Genomic DNA, 20,203 nt, shown 5'->3' with positions numbered 1-20,203 from the left:
GTGAACTTCATGGCTGAGTAAGGATTTGGATCTTGGTACCCCAGATTCTAGTCCAGCCCCTTAACCATTGCGCCATACTGGATCACATTGCAGTTCCTATCTTCTTCCAAACAGGGAAGTTTTGTTTTCTTTGCCTGTTCGTTCTTTCAGTATAAAATGTGTAATTCTAGAATCGGTGCTTCTGAACAGTCTTTTGTAGCTGTAATGTTCACCTGCCCCTTTTATTACTTCACTATTGTTTCTTGCATGCCACATTATTCCTTGCTACACCGGTTCTTCTGAATTAATAGTCAAGTCAAAGGAAAATGAATGCTAACGGTGCATGCCCTAGCTAGCTAGCTAGCTTTAGATCACAGAGCTTCAGTTTCTTACAAGGTGTTTCATATTCTGGAAAAGAGCTCATTTTGTTGCTTACTTCACAACTTGTAGAAGTACGAATCACAAATCGGTTTCTCCTTAATATACACAGCGTTTCACATTTGACTGGAATTTCTGAAGCATTTTGAGTGTGTGAACTGGAAACTTCAATGTACTAGAGAGAAAAAGAGTTTTGGATTTGATATCCCGCCTTTCACTCCCTTTAAGGAGTCTAAAGCGGCTAACATTCTCCTTTCCCTTCCTCCCCCACAACAAACACTCTGTGAGGTGAGTGGGGCTGAGAGACTTCAAGGAAGTGTGACTGGCCCAAGGTCACCCAGCAGCTGCATGTGGAGGAGCGGAGACGCGAACCCGGTTCCCCAGATTACAAGACTACCGCTCTCAACCACTACACCACACTGGCTCTCATTAATCTCGGAATCAAAGAATTGTAGGGCTGGAAGGGACCCAAAGGGAAATCTACTCCATCCCCAGACTAGGGCAGAGAGTAGCTGGACTACCATTACCATCAGCCCCAGCCACCATGGCCAGTGGTCAAGGATGATGGGAATTGTAGTCCAACAACATCTGAAGGGCACCATGACGGCTGCCTGGGTTTCAGATTTTTGAACAATGGGGTGCAAATAATTTGGCATGCCTCATTGGTTTACATATAAAGAAAGTTGTTGTCTTTTACAATCAAGTGGTATATAAATTTGGTTAAATAAAACAAATCTTTACGCACACCAGAGCTGATAGAAATGTAGCAATAGGTCTGTAAAATGAATTGGTTATTTGGTGCATCTGTAGCACAAATATGAATATGATGGAAGGCAAGTTGTGTGTTCATACCATAAATTGGTAGAGATTTACCCCCTTGCATATAGAACACAGTGATATGGATGGTTTTGGGGGTTTTTTTAATCATATGCTGTTGCTATGGTGACATTATTGAAGAATGGCACATGTGTGGGAGGCCGAAAAAATCTGGACAGCAAGTACTTGTTCTCAGAGTGAATTTTGGATCATGACTGTTGTAAATAATAACACAGTGTATTTTAGCAAGGGTGGGGTTGTGTAATGCATTCTTAAAGATCAGGAACGTCAATTCCTAATTGACCTATTAGCACCTAATGGTATCCATGGAATGGCACCAGCTTCTAGAACAGGATCAGATTGGCTCTTCAGAAACTTCTACAAAATGGCAGCTTTTTGTGTATTTATAAGTAAGATATGCAGAACTGAGTTACTGTGGTTGTAAATCAGGAGTACATAGGCAAAACCTCTACAGCAGGGGTAGCAAACCTGTGGCCCTCCAGATGGTGTTAGACTCCAGCTCCCATCAGCCCAATGGTCAACTTCAGGGGGGGGGGCACAACTTAGAAAAACACCTGCTCCACAGGCACACTGGAGCTGGATTTGGGGTTTTTTCCCTTCACGGCACGAGGTCAAAGTGCTGTTGAAACTCTTTCCTCCCATCGGTTCTGCTTTTATAAAGCAGATGGGGAGAAGGTGGCACAAAAACTTTACAAATAAAAAATAGGGTGTGGAATTTCTCTTTGGCCTCCAAGCTGTTCTCCACCCCTCCAGTGTGGTGTAGTGGTTAAGAGCAGTTGTCTCGTAATCTGGGGAACCGGGTTCGCGTCTCCGCTCCTCCACATGCAACTGCTGGGTGACCTTGGGCCAGTCACACTTCTTTGAAGTCTCTCAGCCCCTAAGGTTCAATTATTCATCTCTCTGGATTCCAACCTAAATTTTGTTAACATCTTTATAGCAGTGGTGGGTAGCCAAGGTGTGAAGGGGTGGAGCTGGCAGAAGGCTAAGAGCCAACATTAGACCACCCCCTTCTCTCTCTCTCTCTCTCTCTCTCTCTCTCTCTGCCAAGCCTTGCCGGCCACTTTCCCCTTTTGTCTTTCTCCCCTTCTCATTGCCATCCCAACAAAACCCTCCGCTCCCTTTTGGAATTAGACTTGCAGGGGGAGTTCCTGTTGGCGTCAATGGGAGCAAGCGTACCTTGAGAAGGTGCTCAAGTGAAGATCATACGGAGTTTACAGGTTAACCCCAGCATTTGGAATGGGTACTCCCGTTCCTTCAATGCCTCATATATACCTCTCTCTTCTTTTGCACCTGTGCAAATGTGGAATGCGAAGCTTTCCCAAAGGTTAACTGCTACATCGTTGTTGTTGTTGTTTGCAGATGTGACTCTGAAGGTCCACGTAAGCGATGCCAGCACACATCAGCCAGTCACCGAAGCCTTTATTGAGATTTTTACCAACCAGATCCCCATTGCCTCTGGAACCTCAGGAGCAGATGGCACTGCCTTCATCAAGTTTCAGTATAAGCTGGGCAGTCAGCTGATCGTTACTGCGACTAAACATGCTTACGTGCCAAACTCTGCACCATGGAAACCAATAAGATTGCCTGGTAAGAGATCTTTATTTTTATTCTGAGGTAAGATTTTATTTCTAAAGGGGGGGGGTACAAAACTGTGGGGGTTTTTTAAGAACAAAACAAAACAAAATAAAACCCCTGAATGCTGAAAATCATATTTATCATTTATTTATTCATTCATCATTTATATCCCATCCTTTCTTTCAAAGGAGCCCATGGTGACAAACACATCAATAATACAATATATATATTTTCTCAAGCATTCTAAGAGCACTTAAAAACAGTTATCTCAGGGTTGTCAGGAAAAGGGGGGCCTTTCAGCCATCAAATAAATGCCTGGGCAATGCCTGTTTTATAACTGAAAGTCAGTGAGACAGGTGCAGCTCTCTCAAATGGCAAACTGCCACTGAAAATGCCTTGTCTTGGGTCAGTGCAAATCCAGCAGCCCCTGGTAGCAGCACCACCAACGAGGCCTCACCTGCCAGTTTTAGGGCCCAGGGTAGTTGATATGAATATGATAATAACCTGATGGTTTTCACATGAGAAGACTATGGATGCCCAGTAAGAACAGTGCCTCTCCTCATACTCCCCTGGTTAGGCCTTTAGTTTGACCGTGCTTTCCTTAGCTTGGCTTCAGTGCCAGTGTTTTGCCTTGGATCATAATGAAGCAGAACATGTGAAGCCAGAATGAGGAATCTCTGATTCTCCAGAGGTTTTTGGACTCCAACTCCCATCAGCCCCAGTCATCATGGCCAGCGATCAGGAGTGATGGGAGCTGTAGTCCAGCAACATCTGGAGGGCCCATAGCTGTCAACTTTTCCCTTTTCTTGCGAGGAATCCTATTCAGAGTAAGAGAATTTCCCGTTTAAAAAAAGGGAAATGTTGACAGATGGGAGGGCCCCATCTTGCCTATCCCGGCCCTAGCAAATGGATGGGGCCAGACTACGGTAACTGGCAGTGGGGAAGAGAATTATTTCTGACCAGAGGGGAGAATCACTTCAGCTGATCTTTCTCTGGATGAGGATGTCCTCGCCCGTTTTCCTCATCGATATTTCCTCCATTTTGGAGTTAAATATCTCTGATATTGGCTGACCTGGCATGCTTGAAAAGAGCAGTCATGCATTAAAGAGAGCAGAGGTTCTCAAACTGATAGGTAGCTGTGAGATATAGAACAAAGGAAGCTGCTTTATAATGAGTCAGACCATTGGTCCAACTCAGTACAGTCTACACTGACTGGCAGTACCTCTCCTGGGTTTGGGGTAGGAGGCTTTTCCAGCCCTACCTAGAGATGCCAGTGATTGTATCTGGGACTCTCTGCATGCAAGGCTGCTGAGCTATGCCTTTCCTACAGGTGAGACATAGGGGTATGTATGAGGCACAGTTGCACCCTTTTCTAGTCAGTGAGTGAACAAGTGCCCTGCTGTTTGCATCAGAAGATGCTGGGGACTCAGTGCAGCCACTGTTGCTGTATTTGAAAAATGATGAACTAAAGAAGATTGCTTTTCTTTTTTCATGTCTAATCAAAATTTTGGCAGGGGGAGTGGGAGGGACTCGAGGGTGCCATTAGCCTGCAGGGTAGATTGTTCCTTTTATTTCAGCCCATATTTCTTGTATATAGGGGTCCTTACAGTGCTTTTTTTTTTTTTTTTTGCTTTTAATATTGATTTTGTTTTAATTTTTTGAGGAAAGAACCAGTTTCACAGAGCTTTTGACAAGTCATTGAAATCTGAACTAGGCTTTTTGTGTGTTTTCAAGAGAAGGCACTTGAAATGAGTGTGTGTTTCTGAAAGGAACGCTTGTTTGGGCATCCTCTGCTGAGTTCATTAGGCATTTTGCCACAAATTGCAGTGAGAAGGAGCTATTATTTTGTCCCCTTATTTGCACTTAGTTCCTCTGATAAATGACCAAGTGAGATGAAAAAGGGGGTGGGGAGAGAAAAATGTGTGGTGCAAAACCATGCTTCTTTATGACTAATAATAAATTAATGCAGCTTAATGCAAACCACAAGTTTCAAAGTGTGCAAACATTATTATTTTCAAACTGGCTTTTACTTCAATTCGGATACTGCCAGCTGGGACACGGCTTTGAATGGAGGTAAAACAAGACTTTCATAAGCTCAGCTGTGAGCCATGATGGGAGAAACCCTGGTGATTAAAGTTCCTCCACTGGGAACCCTGAAAACATTTAAGGGATGGTAGAAGAGCTTGAGGAAACCTGGTGACAAAGAGGAAAACTAGGGAGGCCTCCCTAACTTTGTGGCCTGGGTTTGGCCCTTAGTGAGAGGATGAACCAGTGATCCTAGAGCAGCACTCTGTAACCTGACTACATCTGCCATCAACCCTGACCTTTACCCGTGACAGACGGGGCTGATGGGAGTTGGAGTCCTACAACTTCTGAAGGGCACCAGTTGAGGAAGGTTATCCCAGACTGTCCAACAACTAATCCATATAATAACCAGGACAGTAGTAGTAGTAGTATATTTATATCCCATTCTTCCCAGGTACTGGGAGGAGGTGGGAAGGGAAGGAGGTTGAGGAACTGGGAGGACAGAGCTGTGTGATGAACCACGTGGTCTGTTCTGCACCCACTAAACTTGCCTGCTGCCTTCAGGTGCAGTAGATGCTATTCTGTCGCTGATGTTAAAGTAACATTCGCCTGCCTGTCCAGTTGGCTTCTGGGTGCAGAATGAAGCAGACAGCATCTTGTCCTTTGTGCCAGGTGGAAAAATGTTTTGGGACATTAAGAGAATGGAAATATAAAATAGGGGGCTTTTCACTCATGATCGTATTAGTACCCTACACAAGAATAAATGAAAGAAGACAAAGTTGGAACAAATCTACAGCAAAATGGTCTCCATTTGTTTTTGCAAAAATAATGCTCTAAATCCAAATACAGAAGCACTTTTCAGCAATTTAGAGTAATTTAAGATCTCTAATAATATATGCAATGTGCCTTAAATATTTTAAAGTATACTATAACCATGCAATGAATTGGTAATGGTGCAATTATGCAGCTATGCTATTTATATAAGCATGTAGTTAACGTGTTGTGTTGTGTTTTCTTTCTTGTTTGTTAAGGTTATTGTGTTAAGATTATTTTGGAAGTAAAAATAAAAAACAACAGACTTTTTACCAGGTGTGTTCTATGGGACATACTGTTATTTGTGAAAATAATATGAAGACAATAAAATGTGATTTTTAATTATTGTATATTAATGTTTACAAATAGCTAATATACTGTCAAAAAGGAGTCAAAATCTCAGGAACATTCATAGCTGTGCTTGTTTTGATTTGCTGATTAATTGGGAACTGCACTGGTACATATTCTTCATTTCTTCAAACTATTTGAATTGCATTGGCTTTAATTCTTACCAATAAAAATTAGGTGCAAAAAAGAAATAAATTATTATATTTCTATCCTTCAGAGCTACCTATTCCATAATTCATTCTCCTTGTAGTACATTATGCCCGATATGTGCTTTTAGTATGAGCAAAGAAATTATTGTGATGGAACAGCTGAAATTTGAGAAGATTCTGATTTATAGTGTGAATTTATTAATGCTTAGCAGAGCATTCTCAATTGTAAATGTGGTTATAGCAGTACTAGAAGAAAATCTTTATACATATAATGTTTACATGACTACTGGCGGGTATCTCCTGCTATTTTAAATACAACTAGTGGTTCCCCAACTTCATGAAGAATGTTTGGAATTCAGGGAAACTGCTCCTGACTTTTGAAAGATACAGATCGTATTGCAGATTAATACTTAGTGGTATTGACCCCAAGCTCCTTTGTTTGCTGGGAAAAAAATCTGTTAAACAACACCTGAGATTTGGAGGGTGTGCCCCCATCTTCTGGAAAAAATGTTTTTTTTTTCTTTCTAGATTTGTAGTTACAGGAACTAAAACATTTAATTTGATGCAAAATTTTAATGATCTCTGTTAATTACAGTATTTCCTTAGATTTTGAATTCTGTTCTTATTTTTAGAAAAATTGTGCTGCATCCACTGAATCTGAATTCCAGTACAACTTGCATTTAAGACTGGGTAGGGTGACAGCTCTCCAGATGTTTTTGGACTACAACTCCCATCACCTCTGACCATTGACCATGCTGGCTGGGACTGAAGGGAGCAGAAGCCCAGTAATATCTGGAGCAGGGTTTCCCAAACTTGGGTCTGCAGCTGTTTTTGGATTACAGTTCCCATCATCCAAGACCACTGGTCCTGCCAGCTAGGGATGATGGGAGTTGTAGTTCATAAACAGCTGAAGACCCAAGTTTGAGAGACTCCAGTCTGGAGGACACCAGGGATTGCTGAGCTAGATCCTTATATAGACCAAATCTGCCATGTAAACTTTTCAAGTCCTTTTCAAGGGGACAATGAGACTGTATTTCCCATTGTGTGTTTAAAAAAGTGATCACGTGTGGTGTACCGCTTGTGGAATGTTCGTCATTCCTCTCCCTATACTTTGGTATTCTTTCATTCTTGCTGTCTAAGTTGATCTTCTACTTGCGGACACATAATGTACAAACTCCTGCATACAAAAGTTGTTGAAGCCAATGCATGTGACATATTTGGTAGATGCAGTAGTTCAGAAAACAAATGCATTACCTAAAAAAGGCATTAGTTGGTAAACTTTGAAAGATTGGGGATCTGGAGGAAAGAGTTTTTTCAATATTACTTTATATTGCACTTAACCAATTTCCCTTCCACAGTGTTTTCTTCTCTAAGTCTTGGCCTTCTTCCTGAACGTTCAGCTACTCTAATGGTATATGAAGATGTTGTACAGATAGTCTCAGGATTTCAAGGTATGTGGTGTAAAGGGACCTTCTTTACTTTGTCATAATAGTTTTTACCTGTCCCACAGCTAGAGCTAGGACTTTAGCCTTTTCCCACCTTGGCATCCTGATGGTGGCAGGAAGAGAGACTGCAGTGTGTTAGCGGAGCTGAATTAGCTGATCTGGAGAGCCAGTAAAAGCCTCTACTGGCTTTACCTAATAATTTCTTAGGCCTGGCTCCTAGATGCAACTCATGTGGCCAACTGATCCCTTTAAAAACAACCAAACAGATATTTGCTCTTTATAAAGCAAGTTTTAAGTTGTGTGTCTCCCAAGATGGAATTGAACACCCTGAGGTTTCCATAGTAGGTGACAAATAATACAGATAAATTGCAGGAGATTGGGTTGCTTGATTAATTACATATGCATAATCTGCATATGAATACAGCAAACTCTCTGAGGAAAAAAGCCGACTTTATTAGTGGTTTTGGATTACGCATGCACATTTCACAGCTGTAAATTCTTTAAAGTTGACGGTTGCTGTCTGTAGCAATTGTAGTTTTGTGATGGTGCTGAAAATTCTGTCTTAAAAGAGATCCCACAATTCCTTGAGGGAAAGGAACCATGACAGTGGAATCGGTTTATGTCTGTACTGCTGTTATGGCCTGAAGCCACAGCCCAGCACCTTGCAACAATACATCCTGTATTGAAGGAGCCAAAACTGTGCTTCTGCTCCATAGCATGTATTGTCTAAGCTGCAGCTGAGGATTCTTGGAGAGGTTTCTTTTTTTTTTTGCAATGAGTCGTAAGAGATAATAAAATTATTCTGTGTTACTCTGCTGCTTTTGTTTTTGTTGTGGATACTCATCCATATGCATATGCAAAGCAGCACAGGCAGAGATTTATGACTGAGCAGAGCTATCCCTGAGGTAGAGCAAATATCAGTATGTATTGTACAACATGGGGGAGCTATGCATGCTCCAGGGTTTCTCACAGTTAACTTCGCTAATACGCAAAAATAAAAAACGCTACTTTCAATTTGTCTTTGACTGCTTTAAAAGGGGACCTCTTAATATTTGAGAAATGTCTTGGGTTGCCAACTACCTTTGCCACCTCCTGGCAAAAGGGACAATGAGTGCCAGGGAGGGGCTCAGGGGCTTTGCAAGCCTCCAGGGGCTTCATTGTACCCAAAAGTGCCCTGATAGGGACCCCAGATTTAGCAGCTGTCTGTGGTTTGTGCTCACATTGTGTGAAACGGATTTGTAAAAATGTTACATGGGGGGGGGGAATACAAGAGAGAGACATTGCACACACTTTTGTAAATCAAGAAAATATTTTATTTAAAAAAAAATAAGAAAGCTGCTATAATTGTTCCAATACATTGTTGTTGTTCTAAGTGAAAAGTGTTCGTTATTTATTTTACTTTATTCTTACATTTATATCTCACCTTTCTTCCAAGGAGCTCAATACGGCATACATTTTACCCTCACAACATTTTGTCCTTACCTTACCTGGGAGTAAGCCCCACTGAAAACAGTGAGGCTTTATTTTGAGTAGGCGTAAGTTTGCACTGCAAGCTCTGGTTCTGAGTACATAACTGGATATGATTTTATTTTTATTGGGGGCAGAAAGCACTTAGGTAGTTGCCTTAGTGGTCACTTGCGACATTTGTATCTCTCCCCATAACATAAATTTCATACAAAGAGGCTTACAAATAAATAGGTAAGAAAAAGAATAGGTAAGAGAACAATTTGAATACAAATAAGACAAAGAATCAAAATCATCATAAATAACAATGAAAACAAAATTCACCAGACACCCTAAGTTAAGTCAACAGATTTTAAAACTGAAAGGCCCAGACTACATTGAATATTTGAAAGGCCTGAATGAACAGAAAGGTCTTCAATTGAGCTGAAAAGACTGCCAAGTTTAGGGTTGCCATGTGTCCTCTTTTTCAGGGGTAAAATTTGAGACAGATTGCATTTATTTGCTTTGAATGGCTGTCATATTGTCCTCTTTTTTGCTCTTCCAAATATGGAAACACTAGATGACACCAGTCGTACCTCCTTGGGAAGGTTGTTCCATAATTGGGGTGCCACTACTGAAAAGGCTCTGTCCCTGGTGATTACCAGTCCCTGGTGATTACCAGCGGTTGGAGGATGGATGGCGACTAACAGACTGAGGTTGAATCCTGACAAGACAGAAGTACTGTTCTTGGGGGACAGGAGGCACGCTGGTGTGGAGGACTCCCTGGTCCTGAATGGGGTAACTGTGCCCCTGAAGGACCAGGTGCGCAGCCTGGGAGTCATTTTGGACTCGCAGCTGTCCATGGAGGCGCAGGTCAATTCTGTGTCCAGGGCAGATGCTTACCAGCTCCATCTGGTACTCAGGCTGAGACCCTCCCTGCCTGCAGACTGTCTCACCAGAGTGGTGCATGCTCTGGTTATCTCTCGCTTGGACTACTGCAATGCGCTTGGACTACTGCAATGCGGAGGCTATTCTGTGTCCAGGGCAGCTGTTTACCAGCTCCATCTGATATACAAGCTGGGACCCTATCTGCCTTTGGGGCTACCTTTGAAGGTGACCCGGTGACTAATCCAGAATGCAGGTGACTAATCCAGAATGCAGCAGCTAGACTGGTGACTGGGAGCAGCTGCCGAGACCACATAACACCAGTCTTGAAAGACCTACACTGGCTCCCAGTACGTTTCCAAGCACAATTCAAAGTTTTGGTGCTGACCTTTAAAGCCCTAAACAGCCTCAGTCCAGTATACCTGAAGGAGCATCTCCATCCCCATCGTTCTACCCGGACACTGAGGTCCAGCGCCAAGGGCCTTCTGGAGCTTCCCTCACTGCGAAAAGCCAAGTTACAGGGAACCAGGCGGAGGGCCTTCTCGAGGGGTAGTGGCCCCCGCCCTGTGTAACGCCCTCCCACCAGATGTCAAAGAGAACAACAACTACCAGACTTTTAGAAGACATCTGAAGGCACCCATGTTTAGGGAAGCTTTTAATGTTTGATGGACTACTGTATTTTAATATTTTGTTGGAAGCTGCCCAAAGTAGCTGGGGAAACCCAGCCAGAGGGGCAGGGTATAAATAATATTTATTTATTTATATTTTCTTTATTATTATTATTACTACTACTACTACTTCATTCGGGGGAAGCACTCAGTTATGAATCTAGTGTAAATGACAGAAAGCTGTTGGAAGTAAAGCTCATCTTTTGAGTAGGCATTAAAATGATGATTCCTTAACTCATTTTTACACAGATTTAAAGCTATATGTATTGAATGAGTACCCCAAAGCAATATAGCTGGTCATCCTAGAACCACATACCATACCTTGTAATAAGGAGTTAATCCTTGATTGGCAGGGTTTTTTTTGTTTTCTTTAAGTACACTCCATGTATTGAAAAAGAAGCTCTTGGGAATACAGTAACAGCTGTTTTAAATCTTCATTTGCATGTTATGCAAAAGCTTGCAGATGGGGCCTGGCTGTGTTTGCTGCAAAGCTTTGTTAATGGTACAAATTTGTGGAGAAGTGCTTTTGGCTTCAGAAGCAGATACCTAATGGGACCTGAAATGATAAATACTACATGAAGCTGTCTCTAATCCTTCCAAGACTCCAAACCCTCCAATCCCATTAAGTGGCTTTGAACAAAAGTTCATTGTTGGTTGAGAGTTCAAGGAAAGCATAAATCATTAGAAGACGGCTTCCCCTACAGGGGATTTCCACAGGGGTGGAGGCTTGGTATATGATTGGCAGATTGTTTGAACTCTTCAACAGAATCAAGCCAAGTTGCTCAAGACCTGGAGGATGGAGGTTTGAGGTGATAGCTCTTTTCTTGACACCTGAGCCAGCAAAGACTCTGCACTCCTGGCTTTCTGGAACTATTGCCTTGCTTCAGTGACTATAAAGTAGCAGGAATTTAACGAACGGGAGCCAATCAGAAACCTGGGGAGGACCATAATGGTTCCTCTGGACATGATTCCACTCCGGAACTTTCTTCAAAGGGCCTGCATGTGGCCTTTGGAGGGAGTGTAACTTCTTAGAGCAGGATGGTAAATGCAAGTGAAGGCGCAGACCCAGAGAGAAAGCAAGTGAACACCTGGAGAAGAAATGAGCCCCCCTACACGTGACACTGTGGTCTAAACCACTGAGCCTCTTGGGCTTGCTGATCAGAAGGTCAGCAGTTCAAATCCCTGCAACGGGGTGAGCGCCCATTGTTCTGTCCCAGCTTCTGCCAACCTAGCAGTTCAAAAGCACGCCGGTGCAAGTAGATAAATAGGTACCACTGTGGCAGGAAGGGTAATGACATTTCTGTGTGCTCTGATTTCTGTCACGGTGTTCCGTTGCGCCAGAAGCAGTTTAGTCATGCTGGCCACATGATCCGGAAAGCTGTCTGTGGACAAATGCTGGCTCCCTCAGCCTGAAAGCGAGATGAGCGCTGCAAACCCATAGTTGCCTTTGACTGGACTTAACCATTCAGGGGTCCTTTACCTTTTTTTACCTTCTACCGCTTTAGTAGTCATGGCTCCCCCCCCCCACACACACCCCAAAGAATTCTGGGACCTGAAGTTTGTCAAGGGTGCTGAGAATTGTTAGGAGAGCTCTGTGCTCATTACATGTCTACAATTCCCATAAAGGTTTAACAGTCCTCCTTTCCAGGAAACACCGGGAATGGCAGTTCTGTGTTTTAAATGTACTCTGCAGATGTACATTGAATTGCATTGCCCTGTCACATCACTTCTGTGTGCCTGATCGTTTGCTCACGTTCAGGATTTACATGTGCTGAAACAAGTAGCCGTTTCCAGCTGCAGATAACTTTAGACAGCAATCTTAGGCACATTTAAGAGTGAATGCAATGGAACTTGCTTCTGATAAGGTATACATAGGACTGCACCGTTAAAGGTACATTTTGACTTTGAAGAGGGATGGTGGCTTCCTTTTAGATGAAATAGCCAAACATCCTGCTGAATTAACCATTGGGATCTTGTATCACTTATTGCTTGCTTAATTGGCAAACGGTAATTGCTGCTGGCGTTGTTTGCTTTCACTGGAATCCATTAAATTAAGCAAACCATGAATGCTGGCTATCTCCCATAGATATCATAAATGTCATCCTGTGGGGAGTATGGGGAATATCATGGCTTTGCTACTAAAGTTATAATTGCATTTATAGAAACCTTGCTTCATGTAGATGGCTATTGTCACATTCATTTGCTTAGTTGCTCTGTTCCTTTGCTTATTGCTAGGTGCACGGATCCAGCCCAAAGTTCATTTTCAAAGGAGAGCCTTGAAACTGCCAGAGAATACCAGCTTTAGCGACCTCACAGCATTTCTTACTTCAGCTAGTTCACCTTGGGAAGTGGATAGTTTTCCTTATTTACAAGGATATGATGGCAATGGAACCGGTAAACTTTTGTTCTTGTGATTATTAAAGTATGTTTTAAGCTCTATCTGACTAGTTAGAGTATTACCAGAATAGTACCATTTCTGTGTAGCCACTAGTACTGTTATTTACTGCCTGATTTATTTATTTTTTTAAAAAAGGATGCCCCAACCCCCAAAATCATTTGTAGCAGTCCTATGAGGCTAGTGACCCACCAAACTGAACTCAGCCCTCTGCTGCTCTGCTCCATGGGTCACAGACTGTGCAGGCCTGATTTATGGCCTTTTAAAGTGCAAAGGGAAAAAAATAAAACCCTACATTTAATTTATACTTGGTCAGAATGGCCTGTTCCCCTTCCCTTCCCCAAGGCTGCCTGCATCTAGTTCTCTGCATCAATGTTGAAATGATAGGGCACCTAGCAGGCACTCCTGCCATTGGAACAAGGGGTCTTGTCCTAAGAGAGCTTGAGGCTCACAGGGGAAGCTGGACAGTGTCCCACCAAGAAGCCAAGTCAGGAATGCAGGGCACCCAAAGTATCTACAGGACCTTGGAGAGCTCCCAGGGTCCTGCTGAGCTAGCATTGCAAGCTGATGTCTCAGCAAGCATCTAACACAGCCTTTCTCAACCTGTGGGTCCCCGGATGTTGTTGAACTACAACTCCCATCACCCCTAGCTAGCAAGGCCAGAGCTCAGGGATGATGGGAGCTGTAGTCCAACAACATATGGGGAGAACCGCTGATCTAGCGACAACCAATTTCTTATAAGTACGGTAGTCTGGACCTGTCATGCGGTTCACCCCACCATCCCAGATGAACTGACTGGTTTTTAAGGGGCCGTCACCATATTCTTCAGCCTTTGGATCCTGATAGGCTGGGGAGACGGTTGCCATGTCTCAGTCAGGGGGGTCTGGAAGACAGTCCTAACTGTTCTTTCCCCAAGGCCAGAGCTGAAGCTTCATCATCCTCTGAACCCCCTGTGTTGCACAGTGCATGGTTCCTGGGTCATGGATCACGGCAGGGCGAAGGGATGCAGCTGAATGGGGAAACTGACAGGCCATTCATATGTGCATGAAAGTACTTTCAATTCACACCTTGGATTTATTTGCTAAATGTCCACGTGCAGAGAAAGCATCGCCGCCGCAGGATGACAGGAACAACAATTTCTTGTCATTGTCATCCTTCGCTTGCCACTTTCTTTGTCACCAGCAAGCTGTCGGTGTATGGGATGGACATAGCAAGACAATGTAATCAGCGGTGCTTTCATCTGAGAGGCATGTGGCCAAACTCTTAAGCTATTTGAAACAAGGAAGTTGAAACCTCGGTAGGATTGTAATGTTGAATTGGAATGAGCTGAAGGCCAAACTGTACTTTAGTTAATGATGTGATTAGCAATCACATTGTGGCTTTCTAAAATAAAAGTAAAAATTGGGTATTGTGGGGATGGTAGTCATCAGCCATATGGATAGGGGTGTTTAAGCCTTCCATCTCCAGCTGCAACCATGAAGCCAATTTGAGGTTTTCCCCTCTAATTTCACATGGGAAGAGGGGGATTTTTACCAAGAACTAGTCCTTTTTATTTTTTAAAAAAACCACATTGTGATTGTTAATCACACCATTAACGCAATGTTCATGTTGGCTCTGCCACTGCCTGTAACTGGCCTCATATGCTTTAAATTTTGCAAAGTAGTGCCCAGGTCATGACACCCTTAGGTAGCGGGATGCTGATTCGTTAATGAAAAATAGTAGGTGTCCATGTGATCATTCTATGTATTAATTGGCTTTGAAAGTTATATTTTATGCATTTTCATACTGTTGTTCATTTGCTTACAGGAAATAACACTAGGTATGATCTTAATCCTGTCACTGCAGTTAGTGTTCACTTACTCAGAAGCGATGGGACTCCAGTTCCTGTGAATGGACCCATCTATGTAACAGTGCCTCTCCCTACAACCAACAACTTGAAGCATAGCACCCATGTGCCCGCTTGGAGGTTTGACCAAAAATTTGGTAAGGAGCCTTTTGTCACTAATCCTTAATTTTCAAACACTTCATTAGATAGTCCACAACCTCAGATTGGAACACAGCTGAAGTGTAACGAGAGGCAGGTATTCATGATGGTTCAAGAATGATTCGTTGTTGCTTGATTATGAGAATTCTCCTTTGCAGTTTTTATTTTACAGTTTGGGGTAGAATTTTTAAGGGAGCCTCCTCTTTAAGTGAGACTTATCATTTTGTGTTTCACAAAGCCAAGCGTGACACTGCCTTTATTGTTGTTTGCCAGTTGGATTTTGGCTGTCTTTTCGTTTAATTCCAGTATGTAGAATCCATTAATTCAAGAGCCCATTTACTTCAGTTTTCATTTACGATTCAAGATTGCCATTTTTACTTCTGTGAAGGGAGACAGAAAATTGACTCATACTTGCCTGGTTTATTTCCTGCAAGTAGCAGTCCACCTTTTCCTGTATCCTGTTTAAAAGGTTGGCACATACATTTGCAAATGATTGCGAGGAAAGAGGCTTTCTGAATTAGATCATTAAGTCACAGTGGCCAGGCACTTAAATCTCTCGCTCCTCTGGTTATCTGCTTTATATATTGCTCCCTGCTGAGTATTTTTTAAAAATGCTACATGTGCAGCTGTAAATAGTATGCAGTTGGTAAGCTGAATGAAGGGAATTTCCTCATCTGGTATTTAAACATCTGTTTCAGCATATACGGATAGAACAGTCCTTGGCAAATTTAGCCATATTCACATTAATTTAGGGCAGTGGTGGCTAACCTTAGTACCAGTAATACTGGACTTCAGTACCCATCATCCCTGACCATTGACCATACTGGCAGAGGCTCATGGGAGTAGAAGTCCAACACCTAGAGAGTCACCACCCCTGGTTTGGGGCCTTTGTTTCCAATGGCATGGGGACACTTTTTATTTTATCGTGATACAGTTATTAAATATAACAATAGTTATGAGTAATATTCTTAATAACAGCAGTAATAATGATGAGCAGCATCTTTGCTATGAATAAAATTATTTTATTTCAAGAATTAGGACATAAAATTCAATATTTGTAATTTGTAGAAAAATTTATGTAGCTGATTTTTCAGTACACAGAAGTAAACTAAGTACCATATCAGATATACTGTTAAATTACCAATGTTGATAAACAGGGGGAGGGATTTCCTAATATAATATCCTGCTTAGCATTCCAAAATCATCTTCAAATTTCTTAACACTTAAAATCTTCCTTGTCCAACACTCATGGACCGCATAACTGTATTTAACGTCACAAGTTTGCACAGTTTCATTTACCATTCTCTTAAATATGCCAGCTCACATCTCCATCCCATTTTTTTGCCAAGCTCGTCCCCAAGTACTTTCTTCCCCTGTGCTTTATTGACTTATCAGCAATGACTGAAAACACCCATTCGGCCAAGCCTTGACTTTACCTGCCTGACATGTGACATCTTATATGTCATATGTGACATCAGGATTAGGGCAGGTGGGTGTAACTTGATAAAAATGGCTTCACGGGCCAATTGGAGAGACTTGGTCCCATGGGCCAGAGGTTCCTCACCCCTAATCTAAAGAGGAAGGACAACTTGTCAGACCACTTAAGTCCAGAGTCTGAAAGCAGCTGACTTCATCACTGACATGCATTGGCACATATCACTAGGGCTGCTGTGCTCAGAAAGTGTCATGTGTTGTAACCCAGTGTAGGAAGACCCACTGAAATCAATAGCTCTTTCTTCCACATAAATGTCCTTAGAACTATTATATTAAAGCAAGAAATAATAATAAATCACACTGATCATTTACTTTGCAATTATCCATTTATATGCCATATTACTCCAAGCAAGAATGAAGCATTGCAAACAAAACTTAGCTGCCTTGGATGCAAAGCATACTAAATTAAAGGAGTGGCACCTTTTGAATAATTGATAAAATTAAACAGCCTAATTGTGCCCTGGAGACATTTCGAAGTTTATTCCGCGAGCTGGAGATACACTCCATGTCTTAATCTGCAGCAGTTGCCTCTACTGGAGATGGCAGGCCGAGAGATGCATTAGTGGGATGTACTGTCACGCCTTTGAAGGAAGCCCTTGGTTTTTAGGGTCTAAAGTAAGCATACATCCATTAGCCTGTGATGTTAATGTACAGGTGGAGATAGAAAGGTAGCCCGCCAGATTTCCCACGACTCGATGAAATTCACCGACTTACAGCGCAATGTGAATTATTTCTGATGTTTGTTAAAAGTCCATCAGGGGCCTTTTGACTTGTTCCCTTTCCTCTTCCTGCTCAAGCAGCTTTGCCAATGTTTGCTGTGCCTCGTATGCAAACAGGCCAAGGACAATGGGTTGCTCCTGGATTGCTCCTTGTGCCTCACCCTGAATACATTTTATGCCAACATCATTAGGAGCCCCTCCAGACTGCTTTCGCTTTTGGCAGGTGTGTTCTTGCAACACGATAATAGAGCTTTAGTGGTTTGATTTATACTGGGCCCCGTCCACACATCATTCTGCTTTATTTAGATGTTCTGCAACACTTCCCCAATGTTGTTGCATTGCCGTTGTCTAGAGGGGTGTTCTCGCACTACAGCACAACTAAAGTGGAGCAACCCACCCGCTCCCCTAGAACATTTGCAATATTAAAAAGTTACAGGATTTCAGCAGGACATTTTGAGACATGCATTGCTTGTGCGTCTGCTCCAAAACTTTTGCAGGCACTTAACAGTATCAGAAGTAGCATTTGTTGGCTTCGTCTGCATGATAGGAAAGGGAATTTGCGTGCTTTGCTCTTGTGTGCTCTTTCCTTTTCGGTTTCCACGAAATGCAGCTTCTTGTGTACCATTCTTGGCTCACATCCTCCTTTTCCTGAACACTTAGCCGACATCCTGGACCATAACCGTGTTTTTAGCTCTATTTCATGCAAAATAGACCTCTGTGACCCGCTCTGAGTAAATCTAAACCAAGCACCAGTTAATCCAATAGTAATTGTGATGGGTCGTTTGCATGCCAAGGTGCTGCTCACCGGCTTAGTGTACTGAAGGTGCTTACCTGCACCGCTTTGGGATAAAGAGTTTGGAGGTGATCCTCAGAAAGTGCCTGACATATTTTGACATGTCGAGTCAATGCGCACAGTTGGCACTGAATGTACAATACCTACAAACGTCAGTTATTGCTTTCCCCAGAGATTTTCACCAGGAAAGATTGGAGATGGGCCTCATGTTTTCCTACTTCCTCTTCCTGTGCTGAGGAGAGTGGAGAAGGGAATTCCTACAGCCCACTGGATTTAAAAGAGGAGTAAACTGAATGAATAAATATAAACTGAATGAATAAATGCCGAACAAATACATTTTATATTGTTGGATCCAAAATTTGGCAAAGGTAGCATGTGGTGTACATGTTGTTGTTGTTGAGTTGCTTTTCTCACAGAGTGACCCAAAGCAGCTTAAGTTAAAACCAATTAAGAACAACAATAAAAGCGCAGCTACAAGACAGGACTACAACTCCAGTCTCAGTAAAAGAGGTCACAGCAGTACCCTTCAAATAAAAGGCCAGGATCAGAGAGTTTTCTTTTATTTTTCAAAGTGTTACTGTTTGCGATGGGCGCAACTCATCCTGCGTTTGCCTTTGGTAAACAGGCTTTGGAAGATTCTGTATTGGTTGGGAAAAAAACTGCAAAGCTTGTTTGATCAGCTTTGGGGACAAAAGGATATTTGGGGAGGTAGTAGAAAAGCCCTGCCTCTCCCAGAATGTTTTTCGTTTGTTTCCATATGTCTCCAGCCTCAGAGTCCTCAGATGTGTACACCTACCCAGTGGTGAATGTGTTCAAGTTTAAGGTACACAAATGTATACAGAAATGTGCAAATGAACAGCAGAACTGTGGTAAAAGACCACAGCGGCATACAAAACACATCTTAAGAAATTATCTTTCATCCATACAAGTCGTACCTCGGAAGTCAAACAGAATTCATTTCAGAAGTCCATCCGACTTCCAAAGCATTCGGAAACCAAAGTGTGGCTTCTGATTGGCTGCAGGAAGCTCCTGCAGCCAATCAGAAGCTGTAGGAGGCCCGTCAGATGTTCGGCTTCCAAAAATAGTTCGCAAACCGGAACAATCACTTCCGGGTGTGTGGCATTCGGGAGCCATAGCATTCAAGAACTAAGCTGTTTGAAAACCAACGTACAACTGTAGTCACTTTAGCCAAGCCGTTTATTGTTGTGCCTACCGAAACAACATTGTTAACAACATCAGATTGCTTGTTATATAATTATTGTTTTCAAGCTACAGAGGGGAAGTTGAGCCGCTGCAAAGTTCACAGCTCATGCTGTTTTTTATCTGGCAGTTGCTGATAACTTACTTTGGACATCCTTTTCTGCCTTAAGAGAATATCATTGTTAAGTGCTTCTTTCTGAAATTAAAAGAGAGACTATCCTACCCAAGAATTACATGATTTCTAAAGAGTGAGGTATTCCCTGGTTGCTATAGAAATGAAACTCCCCCCCCCCCCAAAAAAATAGTTTTAAATCAGTTGCAGCAACTACATAATGCAATGGAGGCAAATATAATTGCATGGTAGCAGACATGCTGTGGTGTAGAGAGGAAAAGATCTGCTGCTGTGTTGAATGCTTTGCATTCTGTTTAGGTTTTACTGGAAAGGAGCAATTAAAAGCTAAGGGTGCAGACATGTCGGTTTGATTTTCTGAAGTGCAGGTGTAAAAGCCAAAGTTGCGTACAGCACTTGCAGCTCAACCTCCTCCTATAGACACAGCAGTCCAATTTGCACATCACAGTAAACTATAGTTAATGGTTTGCCATCAATGTTCCTAAGAGGGTTCTTTTGCTCCTTTCCACACGCTGAGAAGAAACAAAGTGCAGTCCCTGGCTTAGCATTATATCTGAACTAGGGGTCATAGTTTGTTCTGTTTCAAGTAAACCATGATCTGTAGCTGATGTTTGTTCTTGATTTTTTATTGTGGTTTGTTGTAGCACAGTCTCAGAGTCTGATATAACACTAAGTAGGGGGTGGTGGCTTTTTTTCCCCTTGTAAGAGCAGAGAGAGACAAAACAGACAGGTGTGGTCATAGTAAAGCATAGTTAGATGTATGGTTTAGCATTATGAGGATTCAGTGCTGATGTCATACCAGACCATGGTTAAGGAACCTTTAATGTGGTTTAGTGTGTAGTTTGAGCTGATATACTCTGGTTTATGATTGACTGGCAAACTATAATTGGAAGCCATGAGTTGGAGTGGATTTGTGCACCAAGGGTTGTGCTAACTATAGTCT

General features: G+C 42.4%; 1 protein-coding gene across 3 annotated transcripts in view; it reads left to right on the top strand.

Annotated features, from left to right (window-relative positions):
* Positions 1–20,203, top strand: part of FAM171A1 (family with sequence similarity 171 member A1) — a 68,781-nt gene that overhangs the window by 30,370 nt on the left and 18,208 nt on the right. The window contains exons 2-5 of one of the 3 annotated variants that reach the window (XM_083405746.1): positions 2,554–2,781; positions 7,463–7,555; positions 12,781–12,939; positions 14,747–14,923. In XM_083405746.1, the coding sequence (XP_083261872.1) occupies positions 2,554–2,781; positions 7,463–7,555; positions 12,781–12,939; positions 14,747–14,923 (657 nt within the window). Of the gene's footprint in view, positions 1–2,553; positions 2,809–7,462; positions 7,556–12,780; positions 12,940–14,746; positions 14,924–20,203 lie in introns of all 3 variants that reach the window. The other 2 variants (XM_083405747.1, XM_083405748.1) reach the window with 2 other exon arrangements.

This window comes from Podarcis tiliguerta (assembly GCF_965153285.1).
Source record: "Podarcis tiliguerta genome assembly, chromosome: 12".
NCBI lineage: Eukaryota > Metazoa > Chordata > Lepidosauria > Squamata > Lacertidae > Podarcis > Podarcis tiliguerta.
The sequence above is the reverse complement of the archived record's forward strand: the minus strand, read 5'-3'. Positions and strand labels throughout refer to the sequence as shown.